The following is a 16,625-nucleotide window of genomic DNA, read 5'->3' as shown; positions in this document are numbered from 1 at the left end:
AATGGGCGCCGCGCCCGACGTGATGTCAGAGCGGCGCTAGAAAAGGCGCGGAGCCTTGCGCTGGGCTGGGACTGCAGCGGCTCCTGCCCGGATCGCGGCTCCTCCTCCCGCTCCGCTCGCCCGGCCCTCCCTCCCGCCGCCCTCCCCGTTCCTGGGTCCCCGGAGCAGCCGCCGCTGCCGCCGCCGCCTGGAGAGGGGCGCTCAGGCCGGCCCGCCGCCGATCAGGCCCGTCCAGCCGGCCCGGACTGGGGCCCGGCCAGCCTCGCCTTTAGGCCTCCGCGGCTGGTCCCCGCACCAGGAGAGCGCCCGCTGGGCCGTCCGGGCGCTGCGGCCGGGCCATGGAGGCGGGCCCCGCCAGGCTCTAACGCCTACCGACGATCGCCCGGCCACCGTCCGGCCTGGCGGAGGGGACTAGAGCCAGCCGGCTGGAAGGAGGAGGAAGAGGCGGCGGCGAGACGGGGCGGCCGCGCTCCAGGAATGGCGCCGTGCTGCGCGTAAGAGGGGTGCCGGCGGCGGACTCGGATCGGCGGGAGCATCCCGGGGCTTCCAGCCCGGCCTCTGCCGGCCATGCTCTTCCACAGCCTGGCCGGCTCGGAGATGCACGGCGTCATCGACGAGATGGACCGGCGAGCCAAGGGTGACGCGCCCGCCATCAGCTCAGCCATCGACCGGGGCGAGACCGAGACGGTAGGGCAGGAAGAGGAGCCCCCGAAGGGGGAGGGCGGGCTCCCCCCTGGCCCACCTGCCTAGGCCAAAGTTGGCGGGAAGGGGGCCGAGGGAAGAGGGGGGGCCTGGGAACCGCTAGGAACCCCCACCGCGCCCATGAAGCGGTAAATCCCGAGCAGGGGATCGCGGTGCAGCATTCAAGTTCTTGACTTGCGAGGAAGCCAATTTAAGAGCACAGTTGTGTTCCTGGGAAGAATTCCGCTAGGCGGATATTTGGGGATGCTCATTATTATTATTATTATTATTATTATTGTTATTATTATTATTATTATTATTATTATTATTATTATTATTATTGGAGCATCAGACCTGCAGCCAAAAGAACAGAAAATGAGGAGTGAAGAATACAGATGCAGATAGGGAGGGAGAGAAAGGGACTCCCCCTTTCCCGACCTCTGAGTAGGGGCGGATGAGACTTCTGTCTTCCAGAGATCTCCAGTCATGAACAGCATAATCCTTCCTTCCTTTCTTTCCCCATCCCGTAGAATAAAAAAGAAATTAAATTAACTTACATTACATTCAAAACCATCTTAAACCGGCTCTGAAAAGATGTTTAAAGTGACTCTTCACAGTCGTTCTTTTTTTACTCTCCATTTTGCATTTTTTAAAAACAGTCTAATTTTTTAAGGCTTAAAAACCACCCCTTCCCGGCCCCGGGAGCCAGCTCCATTCTGCTAACTCCTGCGTTTACTGGGGCTCTGGGATGCTCCTGAAATACGATTTGGGTTTAATTTGGGATTCTGTTTTTTCCAAAGCCCATTATTATTGTCCGCCAGAGGCCAGCTAAACAGGGCCGACAACCCAGGAGAAGCGCCGGAGAGCCGGCCTGTTCCAAATCCCTCTCCGGAGTCCTTCTCTGCGCTTCTACCCCCTCAGACTCGAAATATATCGATCTTCTTTTGCAAGAGCACTTTCTTTTCTTTTTTTACAGGGGAAGAGGAAATAATTAATGTTATTTTGCATTTCAACAAAAAAAAAATTAAGATGAAGCAGAGGCTTCCAAAAATAATTAAACCATATTCTGTTTTTACTTTGAATATTTCTGGCAATGTTGACAGAGAGAAAAATATTATAATTTTTTTTAAGTGTCTATTCTTTTAAGGGGGGTTCATTCTACATTATTGCTGGTAAAGCATTTCGCATAGCAGTAAATTAAAATCATAAGGCAGAACCCCTAGAAGTGGAAATGTGAAGACGGGCCTGAGGCACCCAAAAGCGCGGGTTGTTTTCAAGCATCACTCAGTGTTTTTCTTCTGCTGTCTTCATTTCCCTGAATCGGGTCCACAAAGTCAGGCAATTCAATTAGGTTCAGTTTGCAAAAGTCATTTTTAAAAAAGCCTTAAAAAAACGTCAGACACTTCTGCGTTTGTGCAGTTAGTAAGAAGACGGGGAGTAAATTTCTTCTCCAAATACTGCCCATCGCTGCAACAAATATTTCATTCGTTCGTATTTAAGAGTAAGGAAAAGGAGAGTTCCAATCAGTCATGCACGAGCTAGTTAAAGCGAGACGAATCCGCCCATTTTAATGCTGCAGCGCAAATCTAAGGCCATTTTCCTGGGAGTAAACCCCAAATAGACTGGGGGGGGGATTCTGAGTAGACCTGCATGGTATGTGAAATAGCTAAAATGCCCAGAATTTGAAGAAGGGAGCGCCTTTCTCTTGTACAAAAACCAGCTTTCAGAATCGTTTCTTTCCTCTTCCTCTCAAAAAGTAGATATTTTTTATTTATTTTTAATTATACCACGATTTTTTTATTTTAAAAGCGCACTCGTATTGATTAAATTCTATTGAGTTTAGCCCTGGTTATGAGTCCTGCTATTCCATTCATTCTTTAATTAACTCTCCAATTTAATTCTTTAACTTTAAAAACAAAAGAGGAGTCCTGTGTACTTGCTTGGTAGCAGAAGCGGTTTTTTAAAATGACTTTTAAAAGAAGCCTCTTTCAAAAGTCCTGGATTTTCATTTTCCTAAAATGCGCCACCCAATTTATTCTGCCCCCATCTTCTGCCCACCCACCCCCACCCCCCTCGCGGCTCAGGACTTCAGTTGCAGCGGAATCCGCAGTGAAAGAAAGAGGATTGGGATAGATTGAGGTTCCAGATGGGTCGCCTGGTTAGGCTGTAGCCGTCCAGTGGCACTTGAACAAAATGTATCCCGGCACCGGCTTCTCCCTTCCCCAGCTGGCTTCTCCCCTTGGGCTCCGAGGGGCCTGAGGGGCTGCTCCTGGGGGAAGGAACTCTTTGGACTTGGCTTGTGTTGCCTGTTGGGGCGCTCCTTCTTCCCCATTCTGCCAAGCAGCCCAAGCTACCGCTCCGGCCAGCGACCTGCACCTGGCCGCCAAGCGCCTCAGCTTTCTGGATGCGGCTCAGCCCCTGCCTCCCCCTCCCCGGCGAGTGGGCCAGATCCTTTCGGGTGGGGGAGGCCGTCGGGACCGCTGCGCGGGGGCAGGGCTGGCGGGTCCAGGCGGGTCCCTGGGCCGCGGGCGCTCTAACCCTTGCCGGGCGGCCCTGTCTCCCGCTGCAGCACGCCATGCCGTCCATCAGCAGCGAGCGGGCAGCCCTGTGCGCCGGCTGCGGGGGCAAGATTTCGGACCGCTACTACCTCCTGGCGGTGGACAAGCAGTGGCACATGCGCTGCCTCAAGTGCTGTGAGTGCAAGCTCAACCTGGAGTCGGAGCTCACCTGCTTCAGCAAAGACGGCAGCATCTACTGCAAGGAGGACTACTACAGGTAAGGGAGGCGGCTTGCCTAGCTACCCGCCTGTCTTCCCGGGGCTCTGGGCGGGACGGAGGGAAAGCTGACCCGGGGAGGCCCCTTCCCGCGCAGCAGAGCCGGCTCTTTTGTGCCACCATCCTAAGCTTGGGGGACGGGTTGCTTAGGATCCAGACAGCCTGCAGTCTGGGCAAATCTCTCCTGCTTGGACCGAGACCCCTGCGCATTCTGACCAGCGCCAGTCCACGCCTGAGCCCGCTGCTGTGCAGTGCCCGCGGCCCAAGAGCCACCAAGACGTTGGTTCTGACGAAACACACAAAAAGGCTCTCCCAAAGGCGCCTCTGCTCGCTGGATTCTCTGGTGCCCTTTCCCCGCTGGAACCGGGCGATCTTCCCTTGCAATCTGGGGGAGCGCGCCTGCGGCTTCGGGTCTGGGGTGGGGGTGCTTAATTTCCCCCAAAGAAGCATAACGCATTTGCCCACCCCCTCAAACTCGCCCAATATCTCAACCCGTTTTTCAAAACTCGTGTTGAAGGCTGCCTTTGCCTGTGCCAGAGGAGGCGGCTGGATGTGAGCGAGCGAGAGAGGTCGGTTCTCTCGGTTGTCGGCTGTCCTTCCTGGGCGTGGGCCTCTCTGCACCTGCCCGGGCAGCTCCGCCTGGGCTCGCTGCTTCTCCGGGTTCCGGGACTGAGGCTGCCCCTTTCTCTCCGCAGGAGGTTTTCCGTCCAGCGCTGCGCGCGCTGCCACTTAGGCATCTCCGCCTCGGAGATGGTGATGCGCGCCCGGGACTTGGTCTACCACTTGAACTGCTTCACTTGTTCGACGTGCGCCAAGATGCTGACGACGGGCGACCACTTCGGCATGAAGGACAACCTGGTCTATTGCCGGCTGCACTTCGAGGCCTTGCTCCAGGGAGAGTACCAGCTGCACTTCAACCACGCCGAGGGGGCAGCAGGCAAAGGCCCGGCGCTGGGCGCCTCTGCCCCCCTTGGACTGCCCTACTACAATGGCGTGGGCACCGTACAGAAGGGACGGCCCCGGAAAAGGAAGAGCCCGGGACCCGGCGCCGACCTGGCCGCCTACAATGCAGGTAAGAACCGGGGATTGGATCGAACCACGGAAAGTGGCACACCGTCTGCTCGGCTACCGGCGAGGCAGGACTTGGGGCAGACTCCGATGGGTCTTGGCCGGCTTCTCGTGGGAAACGCGGGGCTGGAGGGAGCGGGTTGTGGTGGCTTTCTGTTCAGGCGGTGCTTGAAACGTTTGTCGGGAAATAGGCCGGGCCGCAGCGGTGCGGCGCTTGCTTTCGGGTGTTCTTTGGCGGCGCGAAGTTTGGGAGCCGGCTTCGGTCGCTGGCCTTGGCAGTTGTGACTCGAGGAGGGCAACGGATTCGATTGGGCCGCACAAGCGGGCGCGTCCCCGGTGTTTTTCGCAGGGTCAGCGAGAGTTGGGCTTCGGCATGTTAGTTGAGCAACCGGGAGCGGAGACGGTGGCGACCCAAAGCTGCGGCTGATCGGGAACCAGCCCAGTGCAGGCGCAATTTGGCATTCTGGCAAATACGCGTCGGAAAACCTTTCTTTGGGCTTGTACTAGTTAAAGCAGAGGAAGGTGATGGGCCTGGGAGAATGGGGGGGGGGCTTATGAAGCGCTGGCGGCGGAGAGGGGCGAGGGGGCGTTTCCGGGGTGCAAGTCTGGCGTCTCGGTGTGGAGCAAATAGTCGGAAAATGTCTCGCTAGCCCCAGCCCTCCCTCCCTCCCTCCCTGAGAAAGAGGCTCCGAGATTTGCTCCCCTCGATCGGATTCGTTTCCTCCTCTGGGATTTCCAGTCTGTGGATTTGGGCGCCTTTTCGGTCGGCCTCAACTTGCCTGGCGAATTAGAATAAAACCAAAGGGTCGAGTGAGAACCACCCTTAATATTTACCACGTGAAGCGAACAGAAAAAAACGATTTCTTTATCGTAGGAAGTTCCACTTTAATTCAGACGACCAAATGAACAATCCTCCCTCCCTGCTAGAAAGAAGAGGTCCCGTAAATGCCCCCCCCCCCCGCCGTTTCCAAAAGGCATCCAAGGGAGAGGCCGGTTTCTCTGCCCCTCGGCGCTGAGTTCCCGCCTTCGTTTAAAACCTAACCGACCTCGGTTCAACCCCCTCCCCCGCCGCAGTGCAACCAGGAGAGGCTGCCTCCCCCGCTGGGCCTTTCCGAAGCGAAATTATCCCGCCCCGGCGGCGTCTCTCCGACGTGGAGCGCAAGCGGCGCGGCCTCCGCCTCAGCCCGCGGGTGTCGGTGGAAGGAGAGCCGGGCTGGAGCCACAAACGGAGCCTGGCCGGGGAGATCGGCTTCCAAGGGACAGATCCGCTTTGCGGCCCAAACAGAGCTCTCCTTGCGCTCCCCTCGGCTGCGGGGATCCCGGGTCCTTCTCGCGTTTGTCGGAGGAGAACTGGCTGGGGCCGGGGGGAAGGAAGCAGCAGACGGGTTCCTTCCCCCGGCGGGGTTCGTTCATTCCACTCTTATTGCTCCCTCCCGCGGAGAAACTTCCAGGAAGGGCGCGGCGGTGCTGGAGCTGAGCTCCCCCAGCAGCCAAACGGCCCGCGGCGTCTCCTCTGGACACACACGAGCCTCCGCTCTGGAGACCCGAAGGGAAAGCTGGGGCCGGGCGGAGGGCGAGCTCTGGCTGGGCCTACTGCCCCCCCCCCCCCGATTTCCCAAACGGGGCGAAGCAGCGCCCCTGCGCGCCTTCCTCTCCCCGGCCCAGGCTGCGCTACTCGGGCCTCTTTCTTTCCGGGCTCCCCCCTTGCGGGCGTTCTTGCCCAGGGCCTCGGAAAACGACCTACAAGGCCGCAGCCGAGGGAAGCGGAGGCCCTCCAATCCGGCCCCGGAAAACCACCAGGAGGGCCTGCAAAGTCCGGGTCGCGGCTCCTTCTTTGCCCCGTGCCCGGGAAAGGACCACATCCTGGCCGTAGACCTGGAATCCAGACATGCCCCGGGGGGAACGCGCACTTGGCAGGCTAGCATGTGACCCTCTGACCAGTCGCGGTGTGTTTCTGCTCTCGAATAAAATAGGTGCTCTTCGCTGAACTCAAACCGGGGTCTATTTGTGGAGGAGGGGAGGGTGCTGTGGCATCCCCCAGCCAAAACTCCCCTCCCCTCTCATCCCTGAGACCCAATGCAACCCTCACAGAAGCCAGATCTCATGACTCGCCTGCCTCCAAGGGCCCCTCAACTGCCCAAGACCTCTGGAATGTTCTCTCTCCTCCTGTCCTCTTGCCAGCCCTCTGCTCCCCCCTCCCCTTCAGTTTTGGCTCTCCTTTTCTGCAGGATGTCGGTGCCTGACATGTGCAAGCCTGGATGGGTGCTGTTTGCTTGGGGTTCGCTGGGGACAAGGTGGGAACTGGCAATACGTGATGTGGGGTTGGCTGCTAGTTTGTGTTGCTTACTTGAGAACACAGCAAGCGGTTCGGATGGCAGAGCCACCTAGTCTAGCATTCCTGGTGCCAAGCTGGATGCTTCTGGGGAGACCACAAGGGAGGGGGGCAGGAAGGCTGCCTGTCCCCACAGGTATCCTGCCTCTGACCACAGAAGTTCCTTTTCCTCTGCTGTGAACTTGTTTGATCTTTGACTGAAGCCACCTAAACCAGTTATTTTCATCACATCTGGTGGAAGGGAACTCTGTGCATCGTTTTACTTCCTTCTGGACATCCAGAGCCTCGCTGCAGGGCCTTGCCCGATGGGGGAGCTGCAATTCATCTGGACTCTGCAGGAAGCAAATCCTTAAAAGATCCCAAGCTAAATTCTGCAGCTTAGTTTTCCCAAACAAATCCAGATGGTCTTACAGTGGTAATGGTGTGTTCGAGGTTCCCAGAATCTTCCAAAACCTCCAGCAGGAGAATGGAGTATCCCATGTAAACATGGTCCAAGGCTTGCAAATGAATAGCCCTTCGGGTTACATACTCCCTTGGTACCCTGAGGCTAGGAGAGATGCTGCCACCATGTGCCCCCCCCCTCCGTGGACGTGAATACACTGACCTCCAACTGCAGCCAAATTCCTCTTATGGCCTTTGGCAGTTTTTCCCATAAATACAGGAGAAAAAGATCTCCAGATCCCTTAGAAGAGAGAATACAAGGAAGATTAGAAGATGAAACTCCTGTGTTAGAGCCCCTCCCCACCATTTGATGGGTTCTCCACAGGTCCTACTCGTTCAACCCCACATCACTGCACAGTTTTGTTCTAGTAAATCAGACTTTTATTATTGGTGTGTGGGGAGGCGATTAAAGGAATGTAGAACAGGTGGACAATGAAGCAATTCACAAAGCAAGCCTCTGGACTACACTGGGTTGCTTAATCTATATCATGGAGGGTATACTTGTGGGGTGCCAGTTTGTGTGTGAGTGGGCGTTCTTCCTTTTCTGCTCTGCAATGTCCACCTAACATCAGCGACAAAGATAATTCCTCAAACTTTTGCTTTTTTCACCCCAGATTTGCAAGTCTCTCTGTGGCTAGCAATGATGCACTAGCAATTTTTGTTTCTGGAAATCCTGTTCAGACTGGTTTCCATGCTTGATGGGGTGAGTGCCCATTTGGACCTGTTCACAGGGCGTGAGGTTGGACAAAGGCCTTATTCATTCTTTTCCTGTGCGCGCAGAGGGAGATAGGAAAAAGACATGTTTAGCCCAGCCTCTATGATCTAGTGGAGCATTCTTGGCCTCTTTTATTTGGGAGGGAGGGACCATTGCAGGGAGTGAGAGTCATGCCTTTCAGTGGTGTGATATGTGGATCGTCCAGGCACATGGTGAACATTGAACCTGTGGCCAGTTTGGCTACTCTGTCAGGCACCCGACTCATGGCTCACCTTGCTATCAGGAAACTTTATAGGCACAACTTGTGCAATGATGTGATTTGTATCAGAGGGGGCAAGAGCTTTCCCATGGTTCAATGCACACAGTGTCACAACCTCATCATGCCCTTCTGAAAGGGGGTCGTGTAAGGTCCTGCTGACATGAGACTGCTCTGGGATCTTATATTCTGTCCGTGACGGCTCATGTTTTGCCCACAATTAAAGACCGAGTGAACGATTGATTGGACAGATGCAACAAGGACGAAGCATTCCTAATCCATGCAGGCTTGATTAAAGGACCTGCTTTCAGAACAAAACTCTCTCTCTCTTTCTCATCATCATGGCGGGAGTTGGGGGGAGGGGAAGCACCCTTCTGCCCTTCCCACTTTCTTGCTAGGCTGCCCCTTGATAGCTTCCATCCCAAGTGTGAACTGGTTTATTTGAATCAATATGTCACTCAACTATCCTCTTTGGCTTCAATGCCTCCTTGGCCCATCTATCCCAACCTTTTAAAGTTTTCATTCCCGACTTCCACCTTTTCATGCCTAATGCACAATCACTTCGGTCCCTAGGCCTTTCAGGTTTCCCCATTTCACATTCCCTAGAGAAGGCTCGCTGCCTCCTGTTAGCTGACTATATGCCCCACACTGATATTTGTGAACATTTTGTGATGTGACATGATGTCATCCAATAGCTGGAGAAAGGCTGCAGACAGGAGTTCAGACTTCAGTTCAGTTTCCAAATATTTGTAGACCATATTACATCTGAAAACTGTTCACAAGACGGTGCATAACAATTTAAAAATACAAATGAAAGCAAATCGTAGAAAAGAGACAGTGACAAAAACAGTACAACAAAACTAAATAAAAATCAAGCTGAAAGTGTTGGCAGAAGAGAAAGACTTGTGTTAAAACAGGTCTTTTCACCAGAGACAGCTAGCAACCTGTCTCTCCAGCATGTTTATTATCTTAGTTAATCCATCCCCCAGTCCATTGTAAGGATTCCTTTAGGGGGAGCTAGCAACCAGAGCCCAAAGGGAAGAGGCTGAGTTGCTGAAGCACTTACTAACCTCTTCCCAGTAGGACATGACAAATAAAACATACCTTGGGCATGAGGTTCTTCCTGAGTTCAATAGATGCATAATGAGTATAGTATAGCCTCAGTATCAAAAAATGCAGAGGAGTTAGCCGTGTTAGTCTGTGGTAGCAAAATCAAAAAGAGTCCAGTAGCACCTTTAAGACTAACCAATTTTATTGTAGCATAAGCTTTCGAGAATCAAGTTCGAAGAGAGAACTTGATTCTCGAAAGCTTATGCTACAATAAAATTGGTTAGTCTTAAAGGTGCTACTGGACTCTTTTTGATTTTGCTATCAGAAAAATGTTTCTGGTCAGGCACTGGAAGAAAAGAGGAGGCATTAGGGCAGAATGTTAATGCTTTCCTCCCATGTTGCATTATTTGTTACATCATACCCAGCCATTCTTTCACTATGCTGTCCATGGGTGGGAGGTGTACATGGGTAGGAGGTTCCCAGAAGGCCTTCCCATTCAGGTACTGACCAAGCCTGGAGTTCCTTAGTTGCAGCCAACTGGCTGCATGATGCATCTTCCAAAAGTAATCTGGGATCCTTAACTGAAAGCAGCATCATGCAGCCAGTTGGCTGCAGCGAAGGGGCTCCAGGCTTGGTCTACATCTGCATCCCTACACATGTCCAGAGTACCTGCCTCGACATTGCAAAAATCTTTTTTATCTGCTCAAAACTAAGAAAGGTAACCAATCTCACAACCATTCCTAAGCATTTATTAAGAGCCAATGAGATGCTAGGTGCTGTATTTAATGTAACAGAGGGGCTTATGTATGACAGAACCGATTTAGATAGGATAGGAGTGCAGGTTGGCTTAGGACATTTTCTGAACTTGAACAACAGTGCATGATCAAAGATGCTGCAAATATTGCAGAGATAATGCTGAAGCATAGGTTTTGGAATCCCAACCTAACAACCTCTAGGATGAGTTATGGAGTCTCATTGTTACCGTATCAATATAATTGCTCCAAGAAACTGCTGTCTCTGTTGTGAACCAGTCCTGTTAGGACAGCAGAGCAGGTATTTATAATGTAAGCCCTGTTCACATGTTACAGTGAACACACATACAACTTGCATGTATATATGCTCACCTGTTTCTAAGAAAGAACCAATGCGAGTTCACTTTGCAAATGAAACCAGGGACCAGTATCTGGATAAATGTAGGTAGATCAAGATAGGTAGCCATGTTATTTTGTCTGTAGCAGTAGAAAAGAGCAAGAGTTCAGTAGCACCTATAAGACGAACAAAATTTGTGGTAGGGTATGAGCTTTCATGAGCCACGGCTCACTTCTTTAGATACCAGCTCATACTCTACCACAAATTTTGTTAGTCTTATAGGTGCTACTGAACTCTTGCTTTTTTCTACTGGATAAATGTAGGGTTTCAATCAGATGTTCAGCTGTGGTGGTGGAGAGTGCCATAGTTGACTTATGGTGACCACTGGTGGGGTTTTCATGGCAAGAGACTAACAGAGGTGGTTTGCCATTGCCTGCCTTTGCAACCCTGGTCTTCATTGGAGGTCTTCCATCCAATTACTAACCAAGGCCGACACTGCTTAGCTTCTGAGATCTGATGAGATCAGGCTCACCTGGGCTATCTAGGTCAGGGCATGTTCAGCTGTACATGTTGAATATTAAATGAGGATTACTTGCTGCATGTATAAAGAAAAATCTATTGTACACAGATTGTATATATGTTCACTTTAACTTATGAACAAGGCTTCTGGAGCAAGCTTTCATCGCTGGATTATTCAGGAGGCAGGCTATAAAGTCTGCTTGGCTTCAAACTTCATATTCTTCTGCCAACAAAACCTGTTTCAGATGGAATATGTTGCTCGTGAGAGCTGTTGTGGAGAACAGGTCTGTCAATGGGCTTTAGGAATGACAGTTAGGAGTGGTACCTCCAAATACAGAAGCAGTATATCTTTCACAATCAGGTGCTGAAGGCAAACATCAGAGGTGGCTCCAAGATAGCATGCATCTATGCTAACAGACACGTGGAGTCTCTCTCCTCTCTTTCCCTGTGCTCTACTATGGCAGCTTCACTCATCTGAACAGGGCATTCTGTAGGTGCCACCATGCAAAAGGCAAAATCAAAAGTACCTGTGCATTCTCTGTAGTGGCCCCATATTATGGAACAGCTTGTTTAAACAGGTCAGGAACGCTCCCACTCTCCTTGCTTTCCACAAACTGAACAAAACCGAGTTATTCAGGAGGGCTTTCTTACACAGGTAATAGGCTGTACCGTAAGGAAATGGGTCAAATATATGCTTCGATAAAGGGATAGGGATTGTAGACTATACTACTGTGCACTATTACTGCTGTTTATTACATCATGTCAAATTGCTTACGTTTTGAACATTGTTTCAGCTCTGTATCACATTTCTGCTTGTTTTCAAATTTCTGCAATTTATACCCTATAGTATTGTTTGTTGAATGCCCTGGCTGTTGCTTGTATTGAATTACACTATGTAATCTCCCTTGAGTTTCAGCGAGAAAGGTGGACAATAAATAAATAAATAAATAAATAAATAAATAAATAAATAAATAAAGCAACATTATAATTTTGCAGTTTACCTATTTTGAGAGAAGGTGACTTCAAGAGTGAGTAGAGGTTAATATTCTCTAAAGAGATTCTGAGTTCCTTTGAAGCTGCTCTTCAAAAACCTGTTTGACTTTTGAATGGGACTTTTGCTTGTTGCCATTTCCTTTTTTAAAAAAAAAAGCTTAAGGGGTGGCTGTCTCTATTAGCAGTGAACTTCGATGGGGAATCTTGTGGTTGCAGTTAGAGACGAAAACCTAGCTAAAACCATCTTTTCTCTAACCCTTCCTGGGTGGCACCTCTCATCCATATACTCATGGGAGAAGCTGAGTATGAAGTCTTTGCTTGAAATAGCATTAACATGATTCGCTAACTGCACATGTGATGCAATGGCTTTTTGTAGCATTTCTGAACATTTGGTGCTATAGCTACTGAAGACTGATCATTGCCCAATGTGACCACTAGATTCAGCTCCACATTTAATTTTTAATAGTTCCAACTGGATAAATAATCTGCATTGGAAATAAGGATATGCTTGTAGAGATATGTTGAATCTATGATGATGGACAATTTTAAAAGCCAGTGCAGAAGTGTTTAGACAGCTGGATCAATAAGACACATTTTAACACTCCCACAGTGGATATTTATCTGGGATTTTTTTGGAGGGGTGGGGGGAGCACTGGATACATAATTATCAAGGGAGAATATAAAACAAAACTCACAGGGATTTCCTTTCTTGTCGACATATTGTTTTGTTTTTTGAATTTGAAAAGGGAGCTTGTGGATGCTTGAATCTCAAGTAGGTCATGTTCATGACGCAAAGTCCGAAATTGCTGCCTTCTTTGTGGGGTGAACTTTTGCTCTTCAGATTATTTGTACAAGGAAATTCCTGTGTCTCTGTATCCACTGTAGGTGCTGAAAAGCTTTAAAAAAGAAACACACACTGATATGCATATTTTGCTTAATGTGCAAATTGTAGCCTTGTTTGTTAATTACTGTAAGGTTCCTTTGCCTCTTTTGTGTAAGCTTCATTAGTGAATTTTTACAGCCATATGAGGTAGACTAAATTGATCTAAATTGTCTGTAGTAAATACATGAAAAAAAGAGTTCTCCGAACAGCATTCTTCAAGGGAGTTTGATTTGAATGGAATGCAAACACACAATTACTTTAAACTTCCATTTTGGTCTTTGGTTCCACTCCAATGTCTCTGGAACTGTCCCCCCTTTCATCCCCCTCCCATCTCCAGTCAAGTTATAACTGGAAATTGCTGTCAGGTGTATAAAATCTCCTTTTCCCTGATTAAAACAGGGTTTTTATTAAATGGTCTCTCATATCCAGCAGAGTTGGGATTGGAAGGAATGAATGCTGAGGATTTTGAATGAGTTTTTGCCATTGAAGGTTTGAGTGGACTCGGTTGTTGTGGGTTTGTAGCTGCACAATACAGTTGAGCAGTGCAAAGTGCATTAAAACATCTTGCAGAGTTGCTCTCGACTTTTTTCATTGTGTCTGAAAATGCGGGATGGGAGAAGCAGCAAAGGGTGGGAAAAAGCCACCTGCCCTTGTAGAGGAAACCAAGGTGCAGGTAAGAGTTCTTAGAGACTGGTTATTATCAAGAAAGAAAGGAGTGAGGCTATGGGAGTGAAAGGGGCAGACAATGTGCACACAGCAGTCTGTTGTTTCGGTAGATGCTCTTGCTGAGCCTGACTTGCCCTTTTCTTCCTCCTTGTCTCCAGCTTTGAGCTGCAATGAGAATGACGGGGACCACCTGGACCGAGACCAGCAATACCCCAGCAATCAGAAAACGAAGCGCATGAGGACATCTTTCAAACATCACCAGCTGCGGACAATGAAGTCTTATTTTGCTATTAACCACAATCCGGATGCCAAGGACTTGAAACAGCTCGCTCAGAAAACAGGCTTGACCAAGAGAGTTCTTCAGGTAAGAGAGGCCAAAGCCTTGGCTCTTGCCCCAAGAAAATCGGCAGCACTCTTTCTGGAGTGCCAGAAGGATGATACTGTTGCACCTACATGTGTTTATGGGTGCCAGTTTGCCCTCTAGGCAGGCCAAGGAAAGATCTGGCTCTCTGCTCTGTCAATGGGAGATATGGGGGTGTGGTTGAAACTGCCGTTGCGTGAGCTTTGCGAACCATGTGTGGTTTTCCATGCACAATTCCCCCCTGCTCTGTCCTTTTTCTTAAGTATAGCCAGTTTGTGCTAGCACTTTCTAAGTTCCTTATTAGATGACGAGCAAACGATTGTTTGCATGTTTCTGAACATAGGCTAAAGAAGCAAATGGCGGCACAGTTTAGAGAATACCATCATTCTCAGATGCATACGGAAGGGCTTTAAGGTGTAAACAGAAGGAGGAGCCTCTGGGTGAAATAACATAGATGTAAACAAAGCCCTGGCAGCATTTGCCCCCTGGGAGTGGATGGTTGCAGATGCTCTCCCACCAGGTACTCTAAATTTAACCAAAAAACCCCAAATGCTTTTCTATCCTGTCCATGATGATCATAAGATGACAGCAGTATCAAAACAAGTCAAACCAAGTTCAGCAACAATAAAAGGTCAACATAAAAAAGAAAGTCAGAAAGCATTACTATGGTGCTTGGGTAGGTGGACACTTCCGAGGCAGCTGGGCTGTGTCTGAACTACATGAGAGCTGGCTTTTTGCTTGGAGTGGTGGTAGCTGTCCATAGCAGGGAGCCTTGCCAGTTATGTCTGGCTGCTGTTGGAGGATGCTGTAGCATCATCTGTTTTTGGCTAGGCCTTCTTGTTTTTAAAATAAAAACCCATTGGCATCTGAAAGACTTACGGCGTTTATTTCCATATGAGCTTTTGTGAATCAGAGCTCACTTCTTCAGATATGTGGACATCAGCTTGGGAATCCAGTTATGGTTTTTGACACCTTTGTTACTTTAGAAATTCTGACAGCCGCACATGCAGATCCTTCTTATAGTCTTACTGCATGGCTTTTTTGTAACAGGGATTGGAATTTTGTGCATCAGTGAGAGTTAAAAAAAGAATGTGAAAAGGGTTTAATTGGGTCTACTTCTGACTGTGGCTGGGCCAAGCACAGGAAGGTTGAATCATGAGATGGAGGCAGGGTAGGATTGGAAATTGTTGCTTTTCTTCAACTGAATCTATCTGATTTTAGCATCCCAAGGTTCTTGTTTGGTGCAAATTCTGTTTTCATGTGGGTAGCCCATGGAAGTTATATGCTAGTTCAGTGCAGACTGGAATTTGCCCTGAGCTATGCTGGGCAATGTTCACAAAGGCTGATTCCAAGCCAGACCAAGGGCTTTAATCAGCAATGCTATGACTGGAACCACATACACAAAGTCCCCCCAATTTTGTGTGCCGGCATGGTTTAGACACCCTTGTAGGAATAGCCAGCACGGATTAAATGACATTCAGGCTGGCTTGAGCCCCAGAACCTCTCGTGTTGAAAGTGGAGCTCTCTCTGTAGGCAGATGTCTTTTCAGGGCTAAGCCCTTGCAAAACCAGTTGTGCTGCTTGGATTTTTGTAGGCAAGCTGGCTCAGTGTCTGTACAGGGTCCGTGACAGCCTAAAGAAGCTCAGTCATTGTCAACTGTTTAAGCAGGGAGACCTAGAGCACACAGAGGTGGCATTAAAGAGTTTTATCACACTCTGGGAATCTGGACCAGGGATCTAAAACTCTGTGGAGTTTTTGCCATTGAAGGCCGTGTGCAAAGGTAGCCAGATGCAGCCATGTTTGCCTGCTGGTCCCCCTCTTGGAGCACATGAAGTTACCCTATATCAGGTTGAAGCACTGGTCCCATTTGGTCCAGTACTCTCTGTTCTGACTGCTGATGGCTCTCAGGTAAAGGTCTTTTTCATCAGAGGTGGTGGGGTGGGGGAATGATCCTGGGGCCTTTTGCATGCAAAGCAGGTGCACAGCCGTTGAACCATGGCTCCTTTCAAGCATTATAACGTACACGAGTTCCAGTTGCCCATGCCTTCCAAATGGCAAGACATGCCAAGTTGGTCTCCTTGGGCATCGTTTCTGATTAGAAAGTTAGTTTGCTGTCGTACAGGCTGCTGTTAATCTAGCTGTCTGTTTAAAGGGTCAGCCAGCTGTCCTTGAAATGCTTAAAGTGAACCAATGAAGCTTGCAATTTGAGTTCTGAAACTCTAATCAGATTTCACATTTATTTATTTGTTTGTTTACATTTGTATTCCGCCCTCCCCGCACCAGTGGGCTTATAGAAAACTTCACCCTTGTGCTGGTGAGCTGAACACTATTGGCTAAGAGGGGAATAGGAAGATGGTTGTGCAGAAATACAGTAACCAAATCCTGTCATTTATTTGTGGGCAGTAGTTGCCTTCTTGTGGCCAGGTGCAGTCTGAGGCATGGGGCAGCTGCCATGGGCTAGGGCCCCTAACTGTCTATGGCCCTACCCCCCTGACAGAGGGGAAAAGAGGAGGAGCTGATGGTGGCTTCATGCACCCACCCCTTCTGGCCTTTGGGCAGCTGCCAGCTCGGTAGCAGCTGTACACACCCACCCTCTTTGGGGCTTGAGCAGCATCGGGCCAGCTCAGGGCTACCACGTGTACCTGCCTCCTCCAGGGCTCAGGCAACAGCCAGCCAGGTTGGCATCTGCTACTTGTGCCCAACCACCTTGCCTAGGGTGAGGGCTGTTCCTTGCTTGAGCTGGGTGGGAGGGACAGTGGTGATGGTGGCCGTGATTCCGGGGCCCCATTCAGGACAT

At 49.9% G+C, this 16,625-nt stretch overlaps 1 protein-coding gene across 2 annotated transcripts in view; it reads left to right on the top strand.

The window, feature by feature from the left end:
• The first annotated feature begins 561 nt into the window (after nucleotides 1–561).
• The window catches only part of LHX2 (LIM homeobox 2), a 29,108-nt gene continuing 13,044 nt past the window's right edge, over nucleotides 562–16,625 (top strand). Inside the window, exons 1-5 of one of the 2 annotated variants that reach the window (XM_054998253.1) lie at nucleotides 562–687; nucleotides 3,251–3,456; nucleotides 4,151–4,523; nucleotides 6,338–6,342; nucleotides 13,633–13,831. In XM_054998253.1, coding sequence (XP_054854228.1) covers nucleotides 568–687; nucleotides 3,251–3,456; nucleotides 4,151–4,523; nucleotides 6,338–6,342; nucleotides 13,633–13,831 — 903 coding nt within the window. In that variant the 5' untranslated portion in view covers nucleotides 562–567. Of the gene's footprint in view, nucleotides 688–3,250; nucleotides 3,457–4,150; nucleotides 4,528–6,337; nucleotides 6,343–13,625; nucleotides 13,832–16,625 lie in introns of both variants that reach the window. The other variant, XM_054998252.1, reaches the window with a different exon arrangement.

Source organism: Eublepharis macularius, chromosome 14, assembly GCF_028583425.1.
Source record: "Eublepharis macularius isolate TG4126 chromosome 14, MPM_Emac_v1.0, whole genome shotgun sequence".
Classification (NCBI taxonomy): Eukaryota; Metazoa; Chordata; class Lepidosauria; order Squamata; family Eublepharidae; genus Eublepharis; species Eublepharis macularius.
Note: the sequence above shows the minus strand (reverse complement) of the source record. Positions and strands in the feature narration are given on the sequence as shown.